We start from the raw sequence: 13,762 nt of genomic DNA, 5'->3' as shown, positions 1-13,762 counted from the left end.
AAAAAAAACTCTTTAGAGCTAAAAACTACGGTTTCGCACAGGTCAAATCTCCAGCAAAATGCAGGTTTCCAGGCTGCCCCCAGCTGACTTGCCTTCCCTGCCCCCACCCGGGGTGGGGGGTGGGGCTCTGCACTAACCTCTCTTTTTCTCCCCCAGTGAGGGTGGGGAAAAGGAACCCCTGGCTGTGGTGGGCTCCCCCTACTGGATGGCCCCAGAGGTTCTGCGTGGGGAGCTGTACAATGAGAAGGTAACGGGGAAGGGGGACCGGGTCCCTGCTTCTCATGTTCGTGCGGGCCTACTCATGGGCAGGGGGGCTTTCTGGTGTGATGGGGGCGAGATTTGGGCCTGGTTGTCGGTGTGAAAGGGGGGGGGAAGAGCCGCTCTCCCACTTCCTTTGCTCTACGGCACCTTCTGCGGGGGGCGAGGGGTGGTGGGAGGCGGGGGCTGCAGAAGAGGGAGGCCATGGGGCAGCTTCCCTCTTGCTCTCCCAGCTCACAGCCTCCTTCTTCCACCCGCCCAGGCTGACGTCTTCGCCTACGGCATCATCCTCTGTGAGATCCTGGCCCGGGTGCCGGCTGACCCAGACTACTTGCCCCGCACTGAGGTAAGACCCTTTTCTGGGCCCCCTGCCTTGACCTGATCCACAGAAGGCCGTGTCGGTGGCGCTGGCTCTTACTAAGGAGTGCTCCTCTTGTACTGCGGGCACGGGCCACGGCACGGCCCACCCTCTCATGAAGCCACTCAGGCACCTGCCACCCTTTCCACACGGGGGGCCTTCCTTGTGGCTGTGTAGGTAGGGGAAGCCTCCGGGGAAGAAGAGAGGGGGCTCCACAGTCTCAGGTGCGGCTTCCGTTGTCCGGAAGACGCCCCGTTTGTTCAGTTGACTTTTGGCCAGACCCGTCTTGCTTCTCTGCAGCCAGGGGGCCAGTTCAGTTCCCAGCCCGTTCTTCCTCCTGAGGCTGTTCAGGATGGCCGGGGGGGGGACGTGGGGGGGTGCGCAGGGCCGTTCCCTCGGCTTCCTCGGAATAGTGCGGAGAAGCCACACCCACTTTCTGCTTCCTCCCCAGGAGAGTCAGGCGGACACTTAATTACCTTTGCCGGGAGAGGAAGGAGAGTAATTGATGGTCTGCCCCCCCCCCCACCCCGTCCCCAAGACTCCCTGCAGGGAGGAACCCCAGAGGTCTGGCTCACCCAGCCGAGCAGAGAGGTCGCTGCCTGCCCCGGAATGTGCAGATTTGATTGATGGTTGAACTTGGAAGAGGCTCTTGCCTGTTGAGTCAGGAGAGAGCGGAGAGGCCCTGGGGGGCAACGCTGGCTGTCAGAGCAGAGCAGAGCAGATCTGTTCTCGTTGGGCAGGTGCAGGTCAGGGGTTCTGGAGCCTTCCTGAAGGCAGCGCGCCACAGTCTGAGGGGGCCCCCAGAGATCTTGGCATGAAGAGATGTTCCCTGCTTGCACGGAATCTACGCAGCAGAGCGGTGGAGTCCCAGGGGCTGAGTGCCAGAGAGGAGTGGGGATCTCGGACCGGTTGTAGGTTCCTGCAGATTGTGTGTGTTGTGCTGGAGTGAGCTGCTGCCCACGGAGAGAGCCGGGCTCTGTGTCGTTGGTCCCTCGTGCCTGATGCAGAGTTCCGCCTCTCTGGCAAACATGAACTCATGAAGCTGCCTTCGGCTGAACCAGCCTACGGGTGGTCCATCAAGGGCAATATCCCCTGCTCGGGCTGGAAGCGGCTGCCCAGGGTCTCCCCCTGAGGCCTGACACCTCTGCTGCCGCCGGATCCTTTTCAAATTGAGATTGTGGAGGCTGAACCTGGCACCTTCTGCGTGCAAAGCCCGGGTTCTTCCACCGAGCCACAGGCCTGCCCCTCCCCACCCCACCACTCTCATCGGTGGAATAAATGGTCCAGAGCCAGTCCTAAGCCCCCTTCTATGCGCTCTGTAGGGCTCTGCTATGAGAGTTGAATGCAGAAATGTAAAGCACTTTGTCCGGGGGGGGGGGGGTAGTTCTCTTGACTTCTCCCCATTCCGTGGAAATTAACATAAGAACCTGAGACCAGCCAGCTGAATTTTTGTTGCTTTTAATACAAAATTAAAATCAGACATATCCTTGTGAAGCTTGCCTGCATCTGGATCATTTGATTTTACAGCCGTTTGGGACTCTTTAGTTTGGAGAGGAGACGTCTGAGGGGGGATAGGATTGAAGTCTATAAAATTATGCATGGAGTAGAAAATGTTGACAGAGAGAAATGTTTCTCTCTTTCTCACAATACTAGAACCAGGGGGCATACACTGAAAATGCTGGGGGGAAGAATTAGGACTAATAAAAGGAAACACTTCTTCACGCAACGTGTGATTGGTGTTTGGAATATGCTGCCACAAGAGGTGGTGATGGCAACTCACCTGGATAGCTTTAAAGGGGGCTTGGACAGATTTATGGAGGAAAAGTCGATCTATGGCTACCCATCTTGATCCTCCTTGATCTGAGATTGCAAATGCCTTAGCAGACCAGGTGCTCGGGAGCAGCAGCAGCAGAAGGCCATTGCGTTCACCTCCTGCATGTGAGCTCCCAAAGGCACCTGGTGGGCCACTGCGAGTAGCAGAGTGCTGGACTAGATGGGCTCTGGTCTTAACCATCAGGCTCTTTCTCATGTTCTCATGTTCTTATGTTCATCCTAAATTCCAATCATAGTTTTAAGGCTCAAGAAATTATTATACCGTCTCAGTCATTTATTCTAGTTCATATATGCTCATACGCTCTAATTGTACAAGTCATTAATTTATATAACTATCCCAGCTCCTCAATTAGCATAATTCAGAAAAGCTTCCCAGCTCCTTTCGTATTCTGCGGAGGGATTGCTGCGTGGCTGGGACATCACCTTTGCCCTTCTGGACTATTCTGTTGACTTGTTCATCCATTCCACAAGGCCTGCTTCCCATCTTGTTGAAAATCCAATTCTAGCTGCTGTCACCATCCGTTTAAACCAGGGGTCTTCAAACTATGGCCCTCCAGATGTTCATGGACTACAATTCCTATCAGCCCCTGCCAGCATGGCCAAGTGGCAGGGCTGATGGGAATTGTAGTTCATGAACATCTGGGGGGCCATAGTTTGAAGACCCCTGGTTTAAACAATTGATTATGCACTGTTGATGCATTATTTGGCAAGATATTTAATAACGTACATCTAGGATCTGATATAAATTTTGCTTTCAGTATCTTTTGCATCTCACCATGAATCATCATGCAGTATTTTCTTGCTTTTGGTCATGTCCACCGGATATGCCAGCATTCGAGCACTTCCCACATTTTGCATGATAACTTTGATCTACTTTGGCTAGATCTTTAGGTGTTATTTCCCTTCTAAAAACCTGTTTGTACCAGTTTTCTCTGAACCAGTTCTTTGGTGGAAAACCGCCGCTGCCCTTGACCCAGCTGAATTAGACCAATGGCCCAGCTCGTTCAGCATCCAGTTTCATACAGAAGCCAAGCAATTGTCCTGGAGGTCCAAACAAGCAGGCCGTAGAGGCCGAGACGGTCCCTGATGCCACCTGCTGGCACCGGGATCCAGAGATTTCCTGTCCCTGATTGTGGAGGCTCCTTTTAGTAGGTACGGATGGGCCTCTCCTTCCTTTTAACCCGTCAGTGCTCCAGGCCGCAGCTGCTTTGACTGGCAGGGAATTCCACAGTTTAATTATCTTTGCGTGAAGACATATTTCCTTTTGTCTGTCCTGAGACAATTTGGCATCCATTTCATTGGCCGCCCCAGACTTCTTTTGTTTCTACACCTGGTGTAATACTGTGCTGCATTCAGACTGCAGGCCCTCCGCTGCCCTGTACGAGACCCAACAGTTTCGACTGTTTTATTTTCAACCCCTTTCCTAACAATCCCCAAACCAGAGTTTGCCTTTTTCGCCGCCGCAGCCCCCTGGGTTGGCACTCCCACTGAACGGCCTGCTAGGACCCCCCAGGGTCTTCCCCCCCCCCTCAGTCCCAGCAGATTCGGACCTCAGTAGCCTATCCCCGAAGTCTGGATTTTTTGTCTCAGCGTTCATCCCCTTCCCTTTGCCCACCACGGACATTGTTTTCCACGCAGCTGCTCACTTGCTCAGCTGAGAGAGACCCTCCAAGAACTCTTCACTCCCATCCTGGGTTTTCACCATCCTGAACAATGTGGAATCATCCACAACTGTGGCACTGACCTCAATACCGGGCCTTGTGGGACTCCCCCCGCCCCCACTCGCTTTCCCCCATTTCATAAGAACAGAAGAACTAGCCTGCTGGATCAGACCAGAGTCCATCTAGTCCAGCACTCTGCTACTCACAGTGGCCCACCAGGTGCCTTTGGGAGCTCACCTGCAGGATGTGACAGCAATGGCCTTCTGCGGCTGCTGCTCCTGAGCACCTGGTCTGCTCAGGCATTTGCAATCTGAGATCAAGGAGGATCAAGATTGGTAGCCAAAGATCGACTTCTCCATAAATCTGTCCAAAGTTAGCACTGAAAGCTATCCTGGTTTAGCGTCCATGCCACCCTCTGTGGCAGCATATTCCAGAAACCCGCCGCCAAATACCACGTTGCGTGAAGAAGTGTTTCCGTTTATTAGTCCTAATTCTTCCCCCCAGCATTTTCAATGGATGCCCCCTGGTTCTAGTATTGTGAGAAAGAGAGAAAAATTTCTCTCTGTCAACATTTTCTACCCCATGCATAATTTTATAGACTTCAATCCTATCCCCTCTCGGGCGTCTCCTCTCCAAAATGAAGAAGAGTCCCTAAGCGCTTTTCTCCTCATAAGGAAGATTAACCAGATCCTCAAAATAATACTCAAATTTTGCGCCTCGCGCCACTTTTTCTATCTCCTCCGTATCCTTTTTTTTGAGATGTGGCGACCAGAACTGAACCCACAGCCTGATCCTCCAAGTCTCTTGGTGCTGCACCACGGCTTTATAACAGGGCATGAGCAAATGTACGGTTTTATTATCAACTCCTCTCCTAATTATCCCCAGCATAGAGTTTGCCTTTTTCACAGCTGCCATGCACTGAGTTGACATTCCCATGGAACTATCCACTAAGATGCCCAAGCACAGTCCATTGATTCCTCCTCTTTGCTCCCTGCCATCCAGCCCGTTTTGCACCCATAAGAGAACTTGTTTTCTCATCCCAGGACTGCTACGTTTGCTCAGGAGTCTTTGGTGAGGGACCTTGTCAAAGGCCTTTTGTCAAAGTCCCAGGAGATAATGTCTGCAGAGTCAGCCTCACCCCCATGTGTGTTAATCTGCTCAAATCACTCCCCAAAGTTGAGGAGGCAGGATTTTCCAGCAGCCCCCCAACCCCCCAACCCCCCCGCACCAGGGAGATTATTCATGGCTTTCTGGCTGGAGGAGATTTGGGCCGTGGGAAGGGGCTGCGCATGAGTCCTCCAGAGTCACCTGCTTTGGGGAGGGGGGGGCGTTCTGCAAAGAGCTGCTGACTTCCTGCTTGGTTCGGCGCCTGCTACCTCCTCGCGTGGTGCAGCTCTGGCGTGGCTCTGGGCTGTGGCTTCCTTGGCACAGGCTGGCTACTGTTTAATGATGCGTTGGCCCGCAGGGCACCATTAAGACTGGGCAGGGAGTGTAGGTGCTGCTGGAGTGACCGGTGGCTGGCCCAGAAGTCTCTCGGTGCTTCTGAGAGCGCGTGTGGTGCGGTGGTTCACGTGTCAACTCTCTGACATGAGATCTGGGTTCAGATCTCACTCAGCCAGGAAACTCACTCGGGTGACTCCCCTCGCCCCAGGCTCACAGCCCTTGCAGGGTTGCTGTGAAGATGAAACAAGGAAGCATAACTATGTAGGTCACCCTGGAGGCAGGATGAGCGTTCTCCGTAGGCGGAGCAGAGGAGGAACTCGCCTGGCCGTGCCCTCCACCTGGTTTTAAAACTGTCTGTGCCTTAAGGTCTCACTGTGTGTATGTGCCTTATATTGCTATTGTTCCCGGTCTGCACAAGGTAGTCCAGGCGCTCTGCCCCCTCTTTCTGCCCTGATAGTTGTCTAGGGTGCTCTAGGCTCCGCTGTTGCCCAGATCCCAACTCGAAAGAACCTGATGTGACCAGACTCTGACTGCAAGGCTGAATCTCCTTTGGCCCCCACAGCCCAGAGATCTGGGCCCTGGGGGGCTGCTATCACCTGGGTCCTCAGGAGGACGGCGTGCTCCCGTGTGAACCTCAAGCCCCACCCCCAGCCTCTCAACAGGGATGGAGATAGGTCACCGGGGCTGTTCCTGGGTCCTGCCGGTTTCTCTGACGCGGCTGCTGTTTGCCTGCGCCCCACACAGTCCTTGGCATGCATGCGGAGGCAGCTGCAGGAGCTCGTTGCTCCTGTTCCAGGCTGGCCCTTCTGGGGGGAGTTGGCCGTGCGCATGGTTAAGACGAGCCAGGATTTGTGGAAAATGTGTACGTCTGAGCCACATTGTCGCAAAATTCTCATATGGGGCCTGTGGCCAGGGAGCTCCATCTTGGGAACGTATTCAGCTCTTACCTGGCTCGGCGTGGAGTTCAGATGCGGCTCTGATCCAAAGGCTTTGTGGAATCCCCTTCTCTGCCACCCCCCCACCCCCCCACCCCCGCTGGTGCTTGGCTTGATAATCAGAAATGGAGCTGGGGGGGGGGACATGCCTCTGCCCTGCCTGCTGTCCCTCCAGTGAGAGCGCAGCTGGTCTTGTGGGAGGGGCTCTTAGGAGGTCACATGGGGTTGGGAGGGGGGGACAGAAGGAAGCTGCTCCTTCCCTTTACCTGCAAACACAGTCCATGCCGTGTCGTTTACTAGGAGGACCCACCCAATGATACTTAGAAGTGTACAAGCTTTTGAATTGACCAGAACTCTTCAGCAACTGTTTCGAGATAAAAAGATGAGGGAAAGCGTTAGGTCTTGATCAGTAAATTGACTCTAGATGTAAAATCAGAAGTCTTTATTGGGTTGGCAACAAGGACTCAAACGGCAGGAATGCGCCTCCCCATCTTCCCACAAATTAATAGAACAACAAGGTGTGAAAAACTTTGTTGTGGAGTTCTGAGTGTCTCAAGGCCAATCAATGGTCTTCTGCCTGGAGCCTCTTCTGGCTGAGAAGGGAGTGCCGCCTTGTGGTCAAATTGTGCATTGCAGAGATGGCCAAATCCAAATCCAAAACCTTTATTAGGCATAAAACCGGTGTGTGTCAAGAATTTCAAATACAATAAGAAGATCATTATTGCGCAACTTGCAGTACACAGAGTAAAAATATAGCAACAGCTTCAGAGATTTCAACATTAGAGTTATTTAGAAGCTTAGCCATTTTTATTTTATCAGAAAGGAGCATAAATCCTGTTGGTAACACAGTTCTCAAATCGGTTCTGATGTTGTTGTACTTTGGACAATGAAGCAGAATATGAGAAAGTGTATCAGTTGTATCAGGACAAAATCGACAGCAACGCTCATTTTGTGGAATACCAGAGAAGCGACCTTGAAGATGTACTGACGGAAAAGAGTTACACCTTGCTCTGGTCATGACCCATCTGCGCAGAGATGGCCATTTTGGGGCGACAGGTGGGGTGGAGGGAAGAGGCATACCTGACCGGGGGGCGGGGGTTGGAGAGGTTCCTCTGAGTAGCCTGGCTTGGCATTGTTGTTCTGACCTGCAGATGGTTTCTAAAGGGTCTTTAGAATTTAGAATCTGCTGCTCAGAACAGACCTGAATACAGAGGCATAGCGGGGGGAAATGGCGCCGGGGCAAAATGGCGACCTCGCCTCCCCACACTTACCTGAGTCGGCTGTGGCCTCTGCTGGGCCTGGTGGGACGGGTATCTGGCTAAGGGGCGCCTGGCGGGGCCAGGCCCAGCTGAGGTGAGAAGAGGGAGGGGTGTGGGGAGCGATTTTCCGCCCCCCACATGACCGAATGGGGGCCCTCCCAGGGCGTTTGTCCCCACCCTTTCCCGTGGCAGCTACGCCACTGCCTGAATAGACGACGTGTATTGTTTTCATTTATGCGTTAGATTTTCTTTTATTTTCAGTGCTTCATGTCTGATCTGGAAACCCCCACACTTAAGCAGTCTCTTCTGAAGCTTCGTCCCTGGGCAGTGCGGGAGGAGGGTGGCCCTGCCAGGCAGGGATCTGTGATGGCTGTGCCTGACGGAGGCCTGAAAGGAAAATTGTGCCTGTGTCTCTCTCAGTCACGCAGTCCTTCATCAACCCCCGCTGGAGGTTCGGGGGGGGGGGGTGCGCAACCACCTTCCTCCCTTCCATGGATTCCTGGTGGAAATTACAGCTGGCCTGGATTGTCTTCTTCTTCTCTTGGCTTCCAGAGGCCGAGTCTGCTCATTTGCTGCCTCTGCTGGGTGGGCAGCAGTCTGACTTGGCGGAGGCGATTTCAGGCTCAGAGCTGGAGGCCCCCAGCCTCCATGCTGAAGTAGAGACACAGCAGCACAGAGTTGGAAGGGACCTCCCGAGTCATCTAGACCAACTCCCGGCACTGTGCAGGACATTCACAACTACCTCCATCCCCCCCCCCTGCCCCAAGGCCAACCCCCTCCAGCATCCCTGGCCAGTCTGTCCTGGATGAAAATTCCTCCAAAAGTGGCCGTTGGCCTTCTGCACCTGGCCATGTGAGAGGCAGCCCCTGACGCTGCAGCCCCCTCCCCCCCCCCATGATTAGCCCCAGGACCTTGTCTGAGCTGGCTGTGGACAAATCACTTTTGACCGAGTGGACTGGATGGTCCCGGGGTGAACGGGGGGGGCCCTGGAAGCTGGACGTGTGGAAGCTCCCAGCTTGGGCTTCTCCTGACTCAGGGTGGGCTCTGGCCGTTCGACCGCTAGCGAACTGAGGAGGGGGCTGCGGCTGGCTGTGTGGCGTCCAGAAGTCCCCCGGGCCCCACCCCCAGTGCCTCCAGGGCCAGAATGCGGCTGCTGAAAAAGGTGCAGAAATGTCCAGAAGGACACAGTGATCAAGGGCTCAGGATGGCGGCATTCACGGGCGCAGGCCAGGCGGATGGGCAGTGCGGGAGGAGGACGGCCGTCTTCCGCCTGTGCCGCCTTGCTTGGAGTGCCTGGGCTCCGGCCTGTGCTATGCAATAGATCAGGCCCTGAGTGCTGCTGCTTTTTTAAATAAGGAAGTTGGTTTCTAATTGTGAAATTCCGGCCCAGCATCCCTGTCTCCTGGCGGGAGGAGGCTCGCTTGGGATGCAGCTCGACCCCCGGCCTCTCCTGCTAAAAGGCATACGTTGCAAATGATGTGAAAGGCCCAGGAGAGCCCCGTCCGGCCCGTCCGAGGGGGCTTTGGGGGACGGATGGTCTGATCCGGGGGGGCGGGGGCTGCAGAGCTTTGTTTCAGGTCCACTCTCAGGCTCCCTGGCCCTCCGGTGCCACTTTCACGGTGTGGTCGTCTGCCTTGAGTCTCAGTGGGAAAGGAGGCAAAATGGAGAGTAGTCATTGATAGACCCCTCCCCTCCTGGGCAAAGTCTACTTTTACCACCATACGAGACAGTGGCTGTCGTGGCCTGTCCAGGGCCCAGCCCCAGCTGACCTGCCACTTCTGCCTCTCTTCCCCTCCCCTCCCCTCCCCTCCCCGGCCCTCTCGTCTGCTGCAGGACTTTGGGCTGGACGTGGCCGCCTTCTGCACTCTGGTCGGAGCCGACTGCCCTGCGCCTTTCCTCCAGTTGGCTTTCCACTGCTGCAGCGTAAGTGTTCCCTGCCACGCCCCCCTCCCTTCCCCTCACCCCACTTGCAGGGGAGGGGCACATGCTTTGCTTTTTGCATCTGTGTGCTGACGGGTGAGCCATGCCCCCCCCCCCGCCCCCTCCATACCTGGCCAAGGGTCCAAACCCTTTGGGCTGAAATCCAGCACTCTTGTGAGCGGCAGAGGGGGCTTTGTACTCAGTGAGAGATGGCTGCCCCCCACCACCCCCCACCCAAGAGCATAAAGCGAATAAGACCTCTCTGAGCGATGCCCCCCCACTCTGGGCCTGGGGAGGGGGGCCCTTCTGAGCAGCACTTTTTGCCTAGCTGGCGGCTGATCAGTTAAGGGGGGGGGCTCCATACTGAAGTTGCTCTCTCTTTCCCCTCCCTCCAGATAGAGCCCACCGCCCGGCCCTCCTTCCTGGAGATCACGCAGCGCCTGGAAGCCATCCTGGAGGAGCAGCGCAAAGGGGGGGCCTCCACCCTGCAGAGCGACGGGCCCAGCACCCCCGCCAGCCCCGTGGCAGCCCTGACCGGTACGGCTGCCCCCTCACCCACGAGCTGGGGCTGTGCTTTGGCCCACTGCGGGGGGGCTGGGGACACGTGGGGTTACAGGTCCCTGGGCGCAGGCCATTGGGTCGCTTGGGGGCTGCGGAAAATCGCCCCCCCCCCCCACAGCCACCCCCTTCACACGGTGCGTGCCCACAGCCTACCTGGTAAGGAACCCTGTGCACGGCACGAGCCTGACCTGCCAGCCTGAGCAGTGTATGGTGCCCCCCCCCCGCCCGCCCGCCTACCTGCTGTGCAGCTGCCCTTCTGGCTCCGAGGGAAGACCCCCTCGCTGGCTGCCCAGCTGGGTCGATGGTGCTGGCGCCGCCACTCCTCCTCTGACAGGAAGTGTGCCATGCCCCCCCCCCCCCGCTATCCTCGTGCCCTCCTGGTGATCACCCCCTTCCCCTTGTTGGAGCCTCTGCTTTGTGGGTCGGAGCCTGGGTGTGGCTCGTCCTGCGGGAGTTCAGCTTTGAGCCCCCCCTCCTCTGTCCTCAGGCAAAGCAGCAGCCCAGGAGCCCGCGACCCCCGAGCCGCCCTCCGGCCTGCGTGCCCAGCAGCTCCTGCCGCCAGACCAGCGCCTCTCCCGCAGCCAGTCGGATGTCTTCCCGCCCGCCCTCGCCCTGCGGGCTTCAAGCCCCAGGCTCCAGAGCCACTCCGCGAGCGGGAGTCCAACCCCTTCTCCCGGGCCCGCCAGGGACTCCTCCCAGGGGGGGCTTTGGATCAAGCTCTTCGAGCTTGCGCCCAGCAAGTCCCTTGATCTCCTGACCTTCTCGGACCTTGCCTCCTCTCCACTGGCCTTTCCCTGGGCTGGAACACGCCCATCACGCTGCGGGCTTCCTGCCGTGGAGGCGCAGTGTGACTTCTCGGAGCCCGTCTCCCGAGGGCGCCGATGCCGCTCGCTGCCTACCTCTCCGGAGATGCCTCGCCGAGGACAGCCGCAGCCCCGCAGCCACCGCCTCCTGGCGCTTGACTGCAGCAGCCTCGAACCCGCCCCCGGCCCGCCTCGCCAGCCGACGGACCACGGCCCAGACAGCCCTGAGACTCCGCCGGCTGCTCCGGCCCCTCCGCCGGTGGCCCCCGGCAGCTGCATCAGCACGGCCACCTCCGGTGTGCAGCTGTGGCCCCCCAACGGTCTCCTCCTGAACAATAACAGCAAGCCCCACGTCTGGGGCGGGGGGCTCTCCGAGCTAAGCGTGCAGCCGGAGCAGGCCGGGGCAGCGCTGGCCCTGAGTGGCCCTGGCGGCGTGGCGGAGCAGGAGGAGGTGCTGTCCTGCCCGGCCTGCTGCCTCGGCCCCTTCGGCTTCAGCCTGGCCTCCGTCTGCCGCCGGCCAGCCACCACCACCCCCCGCTACCAGAACTTGGGCTGCGAGGCCAAGAGCCTCCTGTGGCCGGAGCGGCACCCGCGGCAGCACAAGCCCCCCGGGCCGGGACAAGCCGAGCCCGGCCTCAAGTTGCCCGAAGCCCAGTCCTAAGGGTGGGCCGAGGAAGAGGCTGCAGAGTCCCCCTGCAGGGCAGGGCAGGGCAGGAGGGGGGGCGAGCCTCCATGGGGCACCCTCCCCCCAGCATTGGGCCAAGGCGTGGGCCAGAGCCAAGGCAGTGTTCGGCCTGCCCTGGAACCTGGGGCGTGGGGGCTGTGCATGTACCATTGGGTTGGTGCCAGGCGAGAGAGGGGTTGTGGGTCCCAGCCTTGCAGGTGCTGTTGAGAAGGGGGGTGGCCCCTCCCCTCCCCAGTCCTTGCTGGAAGTGCAATAAGAGGGCTGCGTCTCTCTCACACACTTGCGCACATCCCGTGGCTTCCATGGGGGAGAAGGAGACGGCCCACCGGCAGCCCCCAGTCACTTCCCTCGGGCCTCAGTGCCTCCCCTCCCCCAATATCCCCAAGCCATCTTCCTTGCAAGGCTGGTGCTGCAGCTGCCTCCTGGGCCAGCGGAGGGGGCACCCCCTTCCAGGGCTGGGTCGTCTTTGCCCAGACGTGACCTTTTGTTTTTGTGTGTGTGGGGGGGGAGGGAGAACAGAGAAGGGAACTGAGAGTCCTGTAAGCAGTTGTGGTTGGTTTCCCCTGTGGTCCCTTTGCACACGGGTCAGAAACGGGGCGGGGGGAGGGGGCGTCCTCAAGACTCTTAAGTGGGGGAAGCCCTTGGCTGCTGCGGAAGAGGGGGGGGGGCAGGAGATTCCCAGCCGAAAGGTCTGCCTGTCCCAGGGGGACACTCCCAGCACACGCAGCCCAACACCTCTGCACTGGAGCAATAATGGTGGCCGGGGGTCGTTCTGGATGAGGCCCGGCTCCCCCCCTCCCCCTCCCCCCCCGTATTCAGTGCACTGGCAGAGGAGGACGCGGCTGCATTTTTAATGATGGCAAATGCTACTTAATATATTCACCTTATTTAAAGTGTTCCAGAAATAAAACTTGACAAGTGTCTCCCCGCCCTGCAGGGTTGGTTTTTGCTGCTGAGCCAGAACGGTCTGCTTGTTAGCTGGGTGGGGGTGGGGAGAGGTTTCTGTCAGGAAGGAGTCCCTGTTGGGCTTGAGGCCAATGCTGCTGGAAGGGGGGGGGTCCCTCCAGTGGTGGGATTCAAATAATTTAACAACCGGTTCCAGTGGTGGAAATCCAAATAATTTAACAACTGGTTGTTTACAAGCACCATTTTAACAACCGGTTCTGCCGAAGTGGTGCGAACCGGCTGGATCCCACCCCTGGGTCCCACCCTTCCTTTCCCCCTGCCCCCTTCTTTGTATCCTGTGCTTATGTGTCTCAGCTAACCTTAGCGATGCGGGCGGGGGGGGGGGGTGCGCCTTGGTCCTCACCTGACCGTTCTGGCTGGGCTTCTTTCAATGTCTGGAAAACATCTGGCAGTAACAGACTCTTTTGTCGGGTGGGGGGGCTGCTGTGGGAGCTTAAAATGTTTCCCTGGTCTTCGAGGAGGGGGTGGTTTGGTGCCTCTGGCAAGAATTTGGACCAAATTGTACACTTGTATCTAGATCGCAGAATTTATTCCATTGAGCTGCATGGGGGAAATGCTGAGCCAGTGTAGCAGAGACTACCTGAGCCAGGTGAAGGGGAGGCAGCCCTGAGGGTCGGGAAAGTCCATATCCTGCCCGCAGTCCGACTTCAGCGGGGATCACATTCAGGACTTCCGCAGAGTCTGGGAGAGGTTTTGTGTCAAGAAGAAGAAGAGTTGGTGGACCTCCTGCTGCCAGTTAGCTCAAAGAGGTGCTCTCAGTGGGGGCCCCTGTGGCTCTCTGCGCTGCCCGCCCCCCAATAAAGCCTGGCACACGCGGGCCCACCACTGTTCCTGAGCTAAGCCAGCTGGAGTGGAGTACAGCAGCACCGGAGGGGGCGGTTCCTGAGCAGCGTGGCCCAGGTGAACCCTGATTCCTCAGACCGCCAAAGCTAAGCAGCGTCGGCCCCAGTTATTATTCGGACGGGAGACCATCCAGAAAGTCTGCGTTGCTACACAAGAGGCAGGCAGTGGTAAACCACCTCTGAGCATCTCTTGCCTTCAAAGCCCCGGGGGGGGGGGGGCTGCCATAAGTCAGGGACG

At 57.6% G+C, this 13,762-nt stretch overlaps 1 protein-coding gene across 2 annotated transcripts in view; it reads left to right on the top strand.

Annotated features, from left to right (window-relative positions):
• Positions 1–12,639, top strand: part of TESK1 (testis associated actin remodelling kinase 1) — a 32,357-nt gene extending 19,718 nt beyond the window's left edge. For both annotated transcript variants that reach the window (XM_048504476.1, XM_048504477.1), the window contains exons 6-10: positions 157–247; positions 521–604; positions 9,581–9,670; positions 10,063–10,204; positions 10,716–12,639. In XM_048504476.1, coding sequence (XP_048360433.1) covers positions 157–247; positions 521–604; positions 9,581–9,670; positions 10,063–10,204; positions 10,716–11,692 — 1,384 coding nt within the window. In that variant the 3' untranslated portion in view covers positions 11,693–12,639. The remainder of the gene's footprint in view (positions 1–156; positions 248–520; positions 605–9,580; positions 9,671–10,062; positions 10,205–10,715) is intronic.
• Positions 12,640–13,762: the final 1,123 nt, after the last annotated feature.

Source organism: Sphaerodactylus townsendi, linkage group LG07 (genome assembly GCF_021028975.2).
Source record: "Sphaerodactylus townsendi isolate TG3544 linkage group LG07, MPM_Stown_v2.3, whole genome shotgun sequence".
NCBI classification, from domain to species: domain Eukaryota; kingdom Metazoa; phylum Chordata; class Lepidosauria; order Squamata; family Sphaerodactylidae; genus Sphaerodactylus; species Sphaerodactylus townsendi.
The sequence above is the reverse complement of the archived record's forward strand: the minus strand, read 5'-3'. Positions and strand labels throughout refer to the sequence as shown.